This window comes from Gallinula chloropus (genome assembly GCF_964237585.1).
Source record: "Gallinula chloropus genome assembly, chromosome: 5".
Taxonomy (NCBI): domain Eukaryota; kingdom Metazoa; phylum Chordata; class Aves; order Gruiformes; family Rallidae; genus Gallinula; species Gallinula chloropus.
The window spans coordinates 48,929,275-48,943,598 of NC_140090.1; the positions used below are offsets into that span (position 1 = coordinate 48,929,275).

The 14,324-nt window shown below is 41.2% G+C and overlaps 1 protein-coding gene across 5 annotated transcripts in view; it reads left to right on the forward strand.

Moving 5' to 3' along the window:
- Positions 1-14,324, forward strand: part of PCDH15 (protocadherin related 15) — a gene marked incomplete at both ends in the record, with an annotated part of 350,568 nt that overhangs the window by 84,773 nt on the left and 251,471 nt on the right. For all 5 annotated transcript variants that reach the window (XM_084265723.1, XM_084265721.1, XM_084265724.1 and 2 more), the window contains 2 exons: positions 3,207-3,367; positions 7,224-7,379. In XM_084265723.1, coding sequence (XP_084121849.1) covers positions 3,207-3,367; positions 7,224-7,379 — 317 coding nt within the window. The remainder of the gene's footprint in view (positions 1-3,206; positions 3,368-7,223; positions 7,380-14,324) is intronic.

Genomic DNA, 14,324 nt, shown 5'->3' on the forward strand with positions numbered 1-14,324 from the left:
CCAACAGTGTCAGATTCGTTTTAAGTTAGAAGAATGGCTATTAAAATACTTATTTGCACAGTGCTGTCTCTTCAAGAGGAGAGACTACAAGTGCCTTGTGAATATCTGTAGAGAAAACCATCCATTTTTAAGAACAAAAGAACCATGTATCAACACAAACCAAACAAGTGCTTTGTTACATAGTGCAGACAGCTGTTACAGAGTGCAACAGAGGGATGTCTAATGAGATGCAGAATTTGAAGCAGCAAGGTCAGTTAAGTTGCAGCGGTTAACTGGACTATCACATCAAGATATTAAGTTGATTATTCTTTTAATGTAATTGCAGTTTATTGACAGGTTCATGAAAAATTACATTTGCTTGAGCTCCATAGCCCTTGTAGAGGGCTGAGTTTGGCAGAAGTCATTCTACGAGAAACAAGGCAAGGGAGAATAAAGCCTCTGTGGACAAAGACCAGCAAACCCTGGTATACATAGCCTACACCAAACCAAAGCTGTCTGCAAATATCATGTGGTAAAATATTTGGTATGTCACTGCAAGGACATTGTCACAACCCCTGTTGACTTGTTCTGCAGCACTTTCAGCATTATGTAGATGTTGCAATCTAAAGTATTTGCTTTGTTTGCAATCCTTAACACATGGAACCTGCTGGTGATGTTAAGGCCCTTGTGTCTTGCCACTTCCAAATGCGTGCTGTGCCGTGAGGAGTTTGTACGTGCCTTTGAGTGTGGTGTTTTTCCTTTGATGACTGGCATACCGTTCACGGAAGGGCAATCGCTACCTCCACAGGGCATGGCCCTGCAGACTGTTCTGTTAGCAGTCAGAGCTCTGCCACGATTACTAGTCTAATTCCTTTAGCGTTGCAAATATTGGATTTCTCTACAGTCCAAAAATATTTTCCCATTGCTGCTGTCACTTCAACCAAAACCTAGTAATGTTAGCTTATATTTGTAAGTTTCGTAGAAACCGGGGCTGGTTTTTGTTATAGGACAATCTTTATTTTTAAGAAATGATTCTTTGAGAAGTAAAACCTTTACTTATCATAGTTGCCTAAGCATCTGAACCTATTGGGTTGGTGGGCAGCTGTAATAGTTCTGTGCCCTTCTGCTATGATGCCCCTTTGCTCCTTATAGGCTTACTAGTCTCCAGCATGGGAGAGAAGACATGAGCTTGTTGCTGCTTTTTCCCCTAGTTCCTAATTATCCTTTGCAGTATATTTTCCCTCTATACTCATAACCCTATTCTCTTCCCTATTCCCTTTTCTGTGTTGTTTGGTTACTTCAATCGCCCTGATTCTACCATCCCTTAAGCTCCTTTGTTTCCTGGCAAGAATTTGTTTGTGTAATATTTTCTATAAACACCACCATATAGCTTTGCTGTGTGTGGGTGGCCCTTGCTGAAAAGGTTGATGCTGTGCTGTTTGCAGGTGACAGATCTTTATCTCCTTCAAGAGCCTTCTGTTGGGATTAGTGCTGGGGAACATGTAGCCAGACCTTAGACTTTGACTTCAGGGATGAACAAGGCGGCTAGAAAAAAATCAAACCAACCGAAGCCATTACCACAACTGTGTTGCTTGTTCTCTTGAGTGGTTTGTTGTTTTTTTTTAAGTGAGGCATTTCTAGGGGAACTCTTGTTTGGATGACCTCAAATCTGGATTGCTGACCTTTCTTTGTATTGTCACAATAATGAGGGCAACACACAGAAGCTGGTGAATTTTACAGAGAAATCGGTGACTAGACGTAAGCCCTTTTGACTGTCACAGGGCTGCTTATCAGCTGGGCGTTCCTGGTGAAATCCTCTTTATGTTAAAACTAGTGGTAGTCTCTCAAAAGTAGTTGTATACCAGTACAAGCTATGGGGTCAGAGTGGAATTGTACAAGAAATTGTGTTGATCGCCATAAAACATAGGCAGCAACTCTGTCTCTCACGTGGCTAAAAGGGTATTGCTCCTTTAACAGGAAGCCAGCTTTGGGGCAAAGTTATGCATGTTTCCCCCAGCACCTCTATTGTGTCATTAGAAGTAATTCCAAAGTAAGCAATTGAAAAAAAATTTGGCTGTGGTGCTTTCCTTGCTAGGACTGTAAACTAGCTTGCTGTGGTTAAGACCAGCAATTAGTTTTACTGGTTTACAGGTCCAACTGAGAAGTGCTTCTCCTCCCAAATGAATATTTATATGGAGTTGCTGTTGTCATAAAGTGAAGGTGTAAAGAAACTTTCTTCTGCACTTTGGAATAAATTATTTGGGCCCTTAATGCAGAAGGTTATATGATAAACATTTAAAACTAATTTAAGTGTTCTGCAGTTAGTGACGTTCACAGATTTTCTTCTTAACTGCTGATGAACTTCAACCAAGATCATTTCTTTTAATATTTCAGTGTGAGGAAAACTGAGTAGTGTTAGTTTTCCAGAAAAATGAAACCTCAGAGAAGTGTTTATAAATACTGTGCATGCAAATCCGAGGCACCGGAGTGCAACGTTTAGGGTAGTTAGCGATGCTTGACATTTGGAAAGTTGGAGTGTTTTACATAGGAAATTATGTACATCGTGGGTACTGTGAAGTGACTAATAGACCTGTCAGGGAAGACTTAACTGACAGGAAAAGATAAAAGTACATTATATACATTGAAAATATGGTTGGCCCTAACTGAGTGCTACCTTTGTCTTGGCAACATAGTTTTCATGTCTTTATGCTGCAATTTAGTCTTCCGTTGCAGAGCAGCTCAAGGTATAAAACCTCTTTTCATTTTTTTTTTAAATTTTTTTTTTGTTTCCTGGAGAGTTTTATATAACTGTTCTTTTTTTTTTCCCCTCACCTTGATGTGTCAGTCTTGCTGTAGAAAATTTATTCTGGTTTTGGTTATTATTTCAGCGCTTTCATTTGTTTGAGGTGAGATTGGGTGATGATTGCTCAATGGAGAAAAAAACCTCATAATGTTAAAGAGAGAGCTGTATATCATGGGTCTCATCGTAGGCACAAACCATTGTGCATTGCAGGTGCTGCTTCTTGTATGGTCAAAATAGCTTCAGTGTCACAGACAGCTTTTCATTATAGCTAATGAGGTTCAGACTCTTTAAACATCACCCAAAGCACAAAATACAGAAACTCTAGTTAGAAAACAGTACTTTTAGTGCTGCAGTTGTTAGGAAAATGCATTAAAACACAGATGCCTGCATAACTTTCTCCCTGGCGTGTTTCTTGTTTTTGCAGGCACTATCCTGGTTGACAATATGCTGATCAAAGGGACAGCGGGAGGGCCAGACCCCACCATTGAACTTTCCTTAAAGGACAACGTAGATTACTGGGTGATCCTCGACCCTATCAGCCAGAGGTTATACCTAAACAGCACCGGCCGAGTTCTGGACAGAGATGTAAGTTTGGGGTTCGCCCTTTATTTTCTTTTTTCCACATAGCCATTAATTTCTGAATCTGTGTATACGCACAGGAAGACCATAAACACAAGGCCTGCCAGAGTATAACAGCTGCATCTGATGTCCCAGATGGATGCGAACAGGGTTAATTTGCTTCTTTATTAGGACTTAGTGGGAGCATGCAGAAATGTGACTGTTTCCATACAACAAGTACGTGGACAAACAAAACAATAAAGACTAAGCGAATAGATGTGTGAGTTGGCAGAAATATAGATTGAACTTGACTTGTTTACTGAATTAAAACCATTTTGCTTTTGGTTTGCTGCTTTTGTCTGGAAGGAGAAGTGCTGCTCATCTTGTGTCCTGTGACACCTCTTACAAGCCTGCTTCAGCTTTGAAGGTTGATTTGAGGTGTGAGAGAGTCTAAAGGAACTCAGACTATTACAATTCACTTAGAAACACAACATATTCAACTGAGAATTTACTAGTTTATTGTGTTGGATTTTTTTTAAGACAGTGTAGAATTTGTGTGGTGTGCTTGTTTCTAAAGAAATATTTTCAGGCTAATTTTGGCTTTTATAAAAAGACAAATTAAAAGTACAAAATAAATAAGAGTGTTTGCATGTCTGTTAATTTTGTTGGAGAAACACTTGAAATTTTTTTTTCATTATTTTTTTCCTCACATGGTTATAGCATTGCAGGGCAGTTCCTTGGAATCCGAGAGGAAAAGTGACTCAAAAGTGCCTGAGATCAGCATGGAAGGGGTGCTCTAAGGATCAGGAGATCTTGAAGTTTGTTTTCTATTAGCCTGGCTGATTAATTTGTCTTCTCTATGTGTGTTGAGATACGCTCATAATTACCAGACACAACATGCAAATTTTTATTCATTTCCATTTTTAGTTTACAAGAACTAATTGAATTCAGCTGTTCTTAATGTAGTTTTAATTCACAAACTGTTTTGATATGTGAAACAAAGTTACGCAGCACAAAACATAGCCAAAGGGACACACGGTGGCAAAAGCATCTGACTGGATGCTTTACCAAAACCACCTCGTCAAAGGATTTGATTTCTTCTACTTTTAACAGTCTCCCTGAACTCATGAATACTTTACAGGAGTACGAATGCGTAGGGACACTTCACAGTGACGTCCTTTGCAAGAAGGTGGCTAAAGTCTCAAGGAAGCAAGTGGAGGGTGGTGTACATGTTCTTAGTTATATGTAGGTAGTATTGGTGGGTTTGTGATAGTATTTAAGGGGTTGTTTCCTCAGTTTTTTACTCTGAACTGTAACACTTCTTGTCCCTATTACTGCGGCGCTGGGTGAAATGCCTAGTTGTGTTGAAGTTTACTGGGCACAAAAAGAAAATCTGAGCTTTCAGGTAATAGAGAATGTTGGGTGTGAGCCCAGCTGTATCTGTCTTCTGTGATCTCAAGGAAATGCTGTCAGTCACAAGCCAAAGAAAACAGAAGCAATGAAAAGCCCACTGATTGAGTGATAATGGGAAATTGATGTCATGGACTTGATTAATATGGCACTTATTTGCGGGCTATTTCTAGCCTTCAAGACCAGAACTATGCAAACCCCTGTAATATAAAATCACTCAAGAGTGTGTGGGGGATTTGCTGTGCTTTCATTTCTTTCAATCTAGCCAAAAAAAAATCAAACTTTTTTCTCATTGTTCAAGTTAAACCTGTGAAACTTATTAAGTTGAACCTTAAAATTCACTTTTTTATTAGCAAGCAGAAGTTGTGGTCTCTGATTTGCCAGTGGTGTATATACAATTGCATTCAATAGATTTGGGTACTTTTCACATTTTTCTCTCTGATGTGCTTGCTTGTCAGCTCTCTGCTGATTCAGTTAGCCTGATCCTGTTCTTTTTTTGTGACTTTTCTTGAAAGAATATCTTATTAGACTCCACTAATTGACTTTACTAAGAATGACAGTTTGTTTTCCAAACCAAATCAAATAAAAGGAAATTTTCAGAGTTTTCTTGCCAAAGATTCATACTTGGAAAGGATGAATTGCAATGAATAGGAACAGAAGGCGAAAGGAAGTGCTAGAAGGTGTTGGGATGATTTGTCCTGAGGGTCATAAACAGTTTGCTACATTGTGCCAATCTGTATTTATGCTTATTGTCTATAAATGCCTAGATTCAGTGCTTGTTTAAAGACCTGATTTTAAACCTAGGTGCTGAGCCAGCAGAAACAGTGTGTATGTCAAAGTTATATTGGTCCTACACTCTGTCATATTTTCCCAAAGGCAGCAAACTGGGTTTCTTCCCATGTGGTTGCGACAAAGACCAAATGAAGAATACAATCTTATATATCTATTGCTACAACTAATTGATGTTTTTCTTGGGCATTACTTATCTAGATCAACTCATTAGCATTTGAAGTTACTAAAGGTGACTTTAAAATTCGTGGATCTTTTGTGAAGCATGCCAACTTGAGAATTAACTGAAGATAATCATGTTAGAGGCTGGATTTAAATTACAAATGTTACTGGGTATGTTACTACCTGTGTTAGAACTTCTGCTGATACAAGAACCATGTTATAGCTAACTGCAGATTTTTACAGCAAAGCGAAGGGTCTTTTAGTTAGCAATTCTTGCTGTACTTTATTGCAGAGAAAGTTGAGGGTGAATGTGTGAGGAACAAAAGATATTTCATGTAAGATCTCAACACCACATTCAAGCCCCATCTTTACCCAAGTCATCTGGTTAGTGCCAAAGTCTGAAGGGTAAAGAAAACCATCTGGTTCTAAAATCTGTTATAGCCAAACTGGAAAAAAAAAACAAAACCAACAGTCAAATTGTTGTTTTTAGAATGAGTGAAGGCCTAATTAAATAGATAATTATGGTATAATTACAAGTCTCAATCTCAGTATAGAAATCTATTTGTGTTCGCAGTACGGAATAGTACAGTCTAGGCATCTTGAAATTATTTTTTTGAGTTGTTTATTCTCCTGAAGACTTTGAAGTTAATAAATACAGATTTTTTTCATTTTGTCCCTTCCCATGTTTGGTCGCTCTCTGCTGAGTGTGAGATATAAAATCCAAATGGAATTGCTGTCGATACTTTACATGTCAGACTATTGCTTCAGATATGTAAATTGGCACTTGCTGTGGTGGGAATGTGGCAAACAGAAGTCATGCTGTAATGCTGTATTTTCCTAGCCGTCTTTCTGAATTTCCATTTGAACCAGAGGTGTTTACTCCTTTGTTCTTTGTAGATGTGTTTTATTAACTCAGGGAAGTAGTAGTAGCTTTTCCATCTTGAATATTTTACCTATTCATCAAGTTTGGGAGCAATTTTTATTTTAATATTAGGTTGTTCAATGGAGTAAAAAGAACAGGACTTTTGACTGTCTACACTTAAAGGTGACCAAGTTGTTTCTAACTTACTTGGTAAAAGTAAGTGGCAGCATATTGAATTTATTTCCGACTTGACCTTTCTATTCCAATATTAATAAACCAAAGGTTAAAAAGTGTGACATTTTCTAGGTATCTTTAATCAGAAGATGTTTAAAAGATGTGCTTTTGTGTGTGTTGCTGTTCCCAAGGGCATTTTGAAGGGCCAGTTGTGCTGGGGATTTGTATTCCTGTGTTAGCACACACAACTAGCAAAGCTCGGTCTGCAAAATTAAGCTCTGCAGTAGGTAGGCCTGCCTGAAATACTACTGGGACAAGCTGTAGTCAGGACACTCTCAGAGAAGTTTTTTAATCCAGACATAGAGCGTTAGACCTAAGACAGGCAGGGTGGTGATATGTGAACCAGAGCAATGTTAACATCAGTCGAAATGTGACCGATAGTTCAGATTTTGACTGTGTCTTATAAAAGTGTATCTTTACTTTCAGCCGCCAACGTCCATTCAGTCCATTGTGGTGCAAGTCCAGTGTGTTAACAAGAAGGTTGGCACCATTATCAACCACGAGGTACGGATTGTGGTGAGAGACAGGAACGACAACTCGCCTGAGTTCCAGCAGCAGCGATACTACGTGGCAGTAAATGAGGTCAGAACCACATTCCTTTTTACCTCATTCTCTTTGGTGTGGTGTCATTGCTATATGCCAGTTCTTTCACTTCTCATTTCAAATCCAAATAGACTCAGTTACTTTAAAAACCCTTCTGTTTGTGTCGCTGTGGAAGAACACAGCACAGGCAGTACGCTTCAGTTTTTCACATGTAAGCTGTTCTTCCTTTTTCTTATTGACTAAGACAACAAGCATGGTTGTCATCAGGATGCTTGTGATAATGCAGAAGACATGAGAATCTCAAGCGGCATATCAGCAAGTGCAACATAGATGTCTTTTAACTTACAAAATGTTTTACTGCATTATGCAGTCATATCCACAAACCTGGAAATAAACTAAATGTATTTATGAAAAACAGATGAAAAACAAATAATTTGGAAAGTTTTATTAGCAATATTGAAGCTTGGAATAACAACATTGCAGCTTTGGTTTATTCCTGTTTCTCTTGATTGCATGATGCATGGGATGAGTTGTTCTGCTTTATCTTTCCATGAAATGGGGAGCTGTGGATTGGACTGCTACCTATTCTTCAAGAAATGGGGGAGGAAGTTTCTTTCTTGAGCTTGTACAGCTGCATTTTGCTTTACAGGAAAGTTAGGGGGTTTTTCTAGGGATTGAACTGATTGCTGATACCCAGTTGAAAGTACTGTGCTTTTGGTAAATTGGTATCCTGAGGTGCGCTCATAGTAAGGAGTGGAATTGGGACCTTAGATGTGTTCAGTTTTGGGCCCCTCACTACAGGAAAGACATTGAGGCCCTGGAACGCGTTCAGAGGAGGGCTACTAAGCTGGTGAGGGGTCTGGAACACAGGCCTTACGAGGAGCGGCTGAGGGAGCTGGGATTGTTCAGCCTGGAGAAGAGGAGGCTCAGAGAAGACCTTATGGCTCTCTATAGCTTCCTTAAGGGGGGTTGTAGTGAGCTAGGGGTCGGCCTCTTCTCCCGTGTAGACAGCGACAGAACTAGAGGGAATGGTATCAAGCTGCGGCAGGGGAGGTTCAGGCTGAGCATTAGGAAGCACTACTTCTCTGAAAGGGTAATCAGGCACTGGAATGCACTGCCCAGGGAGGTGGTGGAGTCACCGACCCTGGGGGTGTTCAAGGAAAGACTGGACGTTGTATTGAGGGACATGGTTTAGTGGGAGCTAGTAGTAATAGGTGAATGGTTGGACTGGATGATCTTTTAGGTCTTTTCCAACCTTGATAATTCTGTGATTCTGTGAAGTGGAGATGTCGTGCGTGAAACTGAGAGGAGAACAGAAAGATGGATCAGTCTGCAGGTCTGGAAGAGTTACAGCTACATTTAAGAACATAAAGCTGTTAAATATGTAGTGTAAGTTGTGTCCCTGTTGGGGTGTGGATTTGAGTGGGCTGTTCCTGTGAAAGAGAATGACTGCTTTCGTGTTTGATGTAAGTTAAATTGATTTGCTGTTTCAGGGGAAAAAAAGAACTTCCACAGTTTTGTGGCTGTGAGACATGCAGCTTTTAAGGTGGTTGCATATTGCTACAAACACTGAGTGGCCAAGGGTGTAGCAATGTGCAGGAGATCTCATAGGCCCCAAGAAAGGAGTTAAGACAGTTGGTTGATGAGATTAGGCCCAGTTAAGGCAAAACTACTGAGGCAAAAAAATCCCGAGCAAGGCTACATGTTACTTTTGAGTAGTGACCTGAACTTCAGATAAGGACATAGCAGTTCCTCAAATTTGGTATCCTGACTGGTACCACCTCTTAAACTGAGATTTGTGTAACCACAGATGAATTTTTGGCAGTCCATCTACCAATATTTCTTACCACCAGAATTTGGAGGTCACAGCATATCTGCTGCAGTGAAGCCCCCTTATGTTTTTCAGTGGTTTTCATGTTGGCCTTTACATGGCAGTTGTAGCTTCTGTGTTTCTGCAGAACTGGTGCAGAACTGCTTTTGTCTTGGTAAAGGCAACATAAGCATTAGTCTGAAGTGCCTGTACAGGCTGTACTGCAGGTAGGTCGCAGATTGCTTCCAAGACCTGTATAATTTTTGCAGCAAAAACTGAAGGCAGGTCAGTGCTGTAATACTAAGGAAGAAAGGATTTTCCATAATTAGGAAGAAGTCCAAAAGATAGAGAACCTCCCCATTTAAATTGGTTTTTATTCAGGAATTTAGTAATGTTTCAAGTGTTGCACAATCTTTTCTTTGCCTTACTGTTGGGTAAAATGCAATGTTGCTCTTTCCACCAGTTGCAGTCCTGATTTAATTAGCTTCTTTGTTTCTTTTTATCGCTGTTATGCTTATAGCTTCTGACATGGCACCACTGTGCCCTTCAGCAGTACCCAGTGGGTTAATGCTCTCATTAATTAACCACAGAAAAAGTTCACAAAGCATCTCAGACTTTCTCAAAGGTTTTAGGGAGTGATTACATTTTTTAATGATAGTTTATTCTGCTGGTAATTGGCATTGGCTCCAGAGAATTTAACTGCAGGAATGCACTGGAATGATGGGTTTGTGGTTATTTTTTGATTGCCTCTGGTCTGCTGTTTTCAGTTTGCTTGTAAACTAAAAAGTACAGAGACTTCTCTTACATAAGTAACATAAAGCTAATCAAAGGACAAGTAGTTTTTATTATTTACAGCTACTACACATTCAAGCATCACAAATTCCTCCTATTTTTTCTAGCCAGGAAATTTCATCGGTGTCAATTTGAGAACTGCCTTGTTCAGGTACTTTACAGGGTTGTACTTAGGAGTTTCTCCCATCAGGTGCCATGCCTTGTGGCTGTCCTACATGGGACAACAAACACGCTGCAGCTTTATGACTGTCCTGCTGTCACTGGTGATTGTACAAACCATTACATGGACTTCCCACACAGACTGTTTAATCCATCTGCAGATACGCACCAAGTTCTGGATTCCCAACTCCTGTGCTGACCCGCTTTGACAGTGTGTGCTCTTTGTAGGTGTAGCATCTCCCAAATGCACTGTGAGCCCTCTATACACCCACTGAGGAAAACCAATGAGGAAATCCTGGGCAAATAAGTCTCAGCCTTGCAACCACTTCTTTTTGGGTTGTAGATTTTTTGGGGGAGCGGGTTGGAGGAAGAGTGGGGGAAGTCCAGGGCAAAGACTTTCCTAAATAGTCAAAACTATTCTAATTATTGGCACCTGTAATACAAGTCAAATAACCATAGCTGGATTTTACTTTATTAGGTAATTTTTCCATTTCAGAAATGCCAAGGGGTAAAATCCTATTTTGGAGAAATAGATGATTTTTATGTCAAATGTTTGTTCTATGTAAACTATCCACAACATACTAAAATTAATTTGTAAAAGAATCTGAGGGTAATGGTAATACCACAATAAATCCTAGATTTACACGTCTCCTCCATCTGCACAGAAAAAGACTTGGTTTAACATTAAGCATATATTTTTCCATCTAATTTATAATTAGATGAGTTTCGTTAGGGAGTGTCTAGGTTACTGTGAAGTGTAACCTTCAGAAAAGGAGGATGTCTGTACAATTTTACACCAAAAGCTCCCATAATGCAGTATATTTTCTCTGTTAGTGGCTCCTGCAGATGCTCAAGGATTAGGAAGCATCAAGTGGTGCTGTCCTGGCTCCAGTCACTTGCAGCTGTAAAATACATTAGACCAAAGTCAGTAGATATAAGGCTTGACCATTTTTTTGGCTTGTCAACATGTATATATTAAAATTCTTATTACAGGAAATATTGACTAATCTGTATCAAACTTTTCTGTGTTGTCACAGTGTCAAGAAGTGTCATGGGTGTAAGTTCACAAGTACTATGGTAGCATTTACTTAATTTTTGAAACCATCCTTCCATTTCATAAGTAGAGGATTTTGTCCAAATTTCTGATGCCTTGGCATTTCTGAGTTATAATACTCCCTTTGACTCTCTTCTCCTACCTCTAAGTTCCTCCTCGAGCACATGGGCATGCAGAGAGCAGATTCCATGCCTTAAGGCAAACTTCCCAATTCCAGTATGTGTATTTATTAATCTGGCAACTAGGTGGTGTCTCATGAAGAAGCCATCGTCCCTCCTGTCCTTCCTTACTCAAGGTGTTTTATAGCCTTTTTCATCATGTCCTGTCTCATCTCAAGTGCTGAGATGTGAAATACAATCATCTCTTACTCTGCTGCTTCAAATATCTTCATATGGATCCTAAAAATACTAAGAAATCTCTATACGTAGTCAGTGTCTGTGAATTTGGCTCTGTTCTGCATATTGTCAGATGATCCTTCTGGATTTAAGTATTTCTTCTGTTATTCACACCCTTGTATCTAGAAGACCCCTGGATAAGATGATCCAAACTTAAATTGGAGATATTAAGGTCCCGTTCCAAGTGCACATGTGGTCTGAAAATGTATCTTTCATATAAAAAACCCCACACAGATATATCAAGAATAGAAAAAAAATCCCATTGCGTGTTTAGTGAGGACATATTTTTCAGGAGGATCTTAATTATTTTCCTAAAAGGATGGACTTCTCATGCATGACTGTAGTATGATTACTTTTTTACTTCATGATGATGATGGAGCTTGTAATAACTATGTGCTTTTTAAGCCAAGTGTTACGATCAGAGCATTTATAAATGAAATCATAGAATCATAGAATGGCATGGGTTGGAAAGGACCCTAAGGATCATAAAGCTCCAACCCCCTTGCCACAGGCAGGGCCATCAACCTCCAGTCCTGGATCTACACAAGATTGCCCAGAGCCCCATCCAACCTGGCCTTGAACACCTCTAGGGACAGGGCATCCACCACCTCTCTGGGCAGCCTGTTCCAGCACCTCACCACTCTTTCTGTAAAAGACTTCCACCTAATATCTAATCTAAACCTTCCTTCCTTTAGTTTTAATCCATTCCCCCTTGTCCTACCAGTGTCTACCCTTTTAAAAAGTTGAATCCCCTCCTGTTTGTATGTTCCCTTCAGGAACTGGAAGGCTGCAATGAGGTCCCCCTGCAGCCTTCTCTTCTCCAGGCTGAACAAGCCCAGCTCCCCCAGCCTCTCTTCCTAGGGGAGGTGCTCCAGCCTTCTAATCATCTTTGTGGCCTCTTCTGAACCCTCTCCAACAGTTCTACATCTTTCTTTTATTGTGGGCCCCGGACCTGGACATAGGACTCCAGATGGGGCCTCATGAGGGCAGAGTAAAGAGGGACAATCATCTCCCTGTCCCTGCTGGCCACCCCTCTTCTGATGGAGTCTGGGGTACCATTGGCCTTGTGAGCTGCAAGAGCACACTGCTGGTTCATGTTAAGTTTCTCATCTACCAGAATCCCCAAGTCCTTCTCAGCAGGGCTACTCTCAAGGAGCTCTTCTCCCAGTCTGTGTCTGTGTCTGGGATTCTTCCGGCCCAAGTGCAAGACCTTACACTTCGCAGTGTTGAACCTCATAAGGTTCACCCGGGCCCACCTTTCCAGCCTGTCAAGATCCCTCTGGATGGCTTCCTTTCCTTCTAGGGTGTCGACCACACCACTCTGCTTGGTGTCATCCACAAACTTGCTGTGGGTGCACTCAATTCATCATCGATGTCATTGATAAAGATGTTAAAGAGCACCAGTTCCAAGACAGACCCCTGGGGGACAGCGCTTGTCACTGGCCTCCACCTGGACATAGACCCATTGACCACCACCCTTTGGCTACTGTCCGTTAACCAATTTCTTATCCACTGGATGGTCCACCCATCAAATCCACATCTCTCCAATTTAGAGATAAGGATGTGGTGGGGGACTATGTCAAACGCCTTTCACAAGTCCAGGTAGATGACATCAGTTTTCTTCCCTTTATCTACCGATGCTGTCACTCCATCATAGAAGGTCACCAGATTGGTGAGGCATGACCTTCCCTTGGTGAAGCCATGCTGCCTGTCCCAGATCACTCACTCATCCCTCATGTGCTTCAACATGTGATCCAGGAGGATCTGTTCCATGATCTTCCCAGGCACAGAGGTGAGGCTCACTGGCCTGTAATTCCGTGGGTCTTCCTTGCTCCCCTTCTTATAAATGGGAGTGACATGACCCTTTTTCCAGTCCCAAGGGACCTCACCCGACAGCCACGACTTTTCAAATATGATGGAGAGCGGCTCGGCAACCACATCAGCAGCTCCTTCAGGACCCTGGGATGCATGTCATCTGGCCCCATAGACTAGTAGACATTCAGTCTCATGAGGCGGTCTCGGACTTGCTCTGCCTTTACAGTGGGGTGGATGGGATTTACTCCCCCAGTTCCTACCTAGAGGTCCAAGGATGCAAGGTTCTGGGACTTGAGAATTGTGAGAATCCTGGCTGCCAGAGAAGACTGAGGCAAAGAACTCATTCAGTACCTCAGCCTTCTCCACATCAGTTGCAGCCAATTCTCCTTTCTCATTTACCAAGGGGGGTACACTCTTTTGGCCTGTCTCTTCTGGCCAATGTACCTGTAAAATCCCTTCTTGTTGTTTTTAACATCCCTCACCAAGTTCAGTTCCATCTGGGCATTTGCTTTCCTGATCCCATCTCTGCAAGTCCGAATAGCATCCCTGTATTCTTTCCAGGCAACACACCCTTGTGTCCAGAGCTTGTATTTGCCTTTCTTTTCCCTCAGTTTGGCCAGCAGGTCCTTGCCTAGTCATGCTTGTCTCCTGCCTCTCCTGCCCACTTTCTTATTCAGAGGAACAGAGAGCTCTTGAGCTCTCAGGAAGGCATCCTTAAAGAGTAGCCAACTTTCCTCAACATTTCTGTCTCTAAGGACCACCTCCCAAGAGATTTTGGCCAACAAGTCCTTAAACAGCCTAAGTTTGCTCTTCTAAAGTTCAGAGTCCCGATCCCACTCTTTGCCAGGCCCACATTCCTTGAGATCACAAACTCAACTAGGGCATGGTCACTGTAGCCCAGGCTGTCTCCAACCTTAGCACCTTTAATGATCTTCCCCCTACTGGTGAGCACCAGGTCC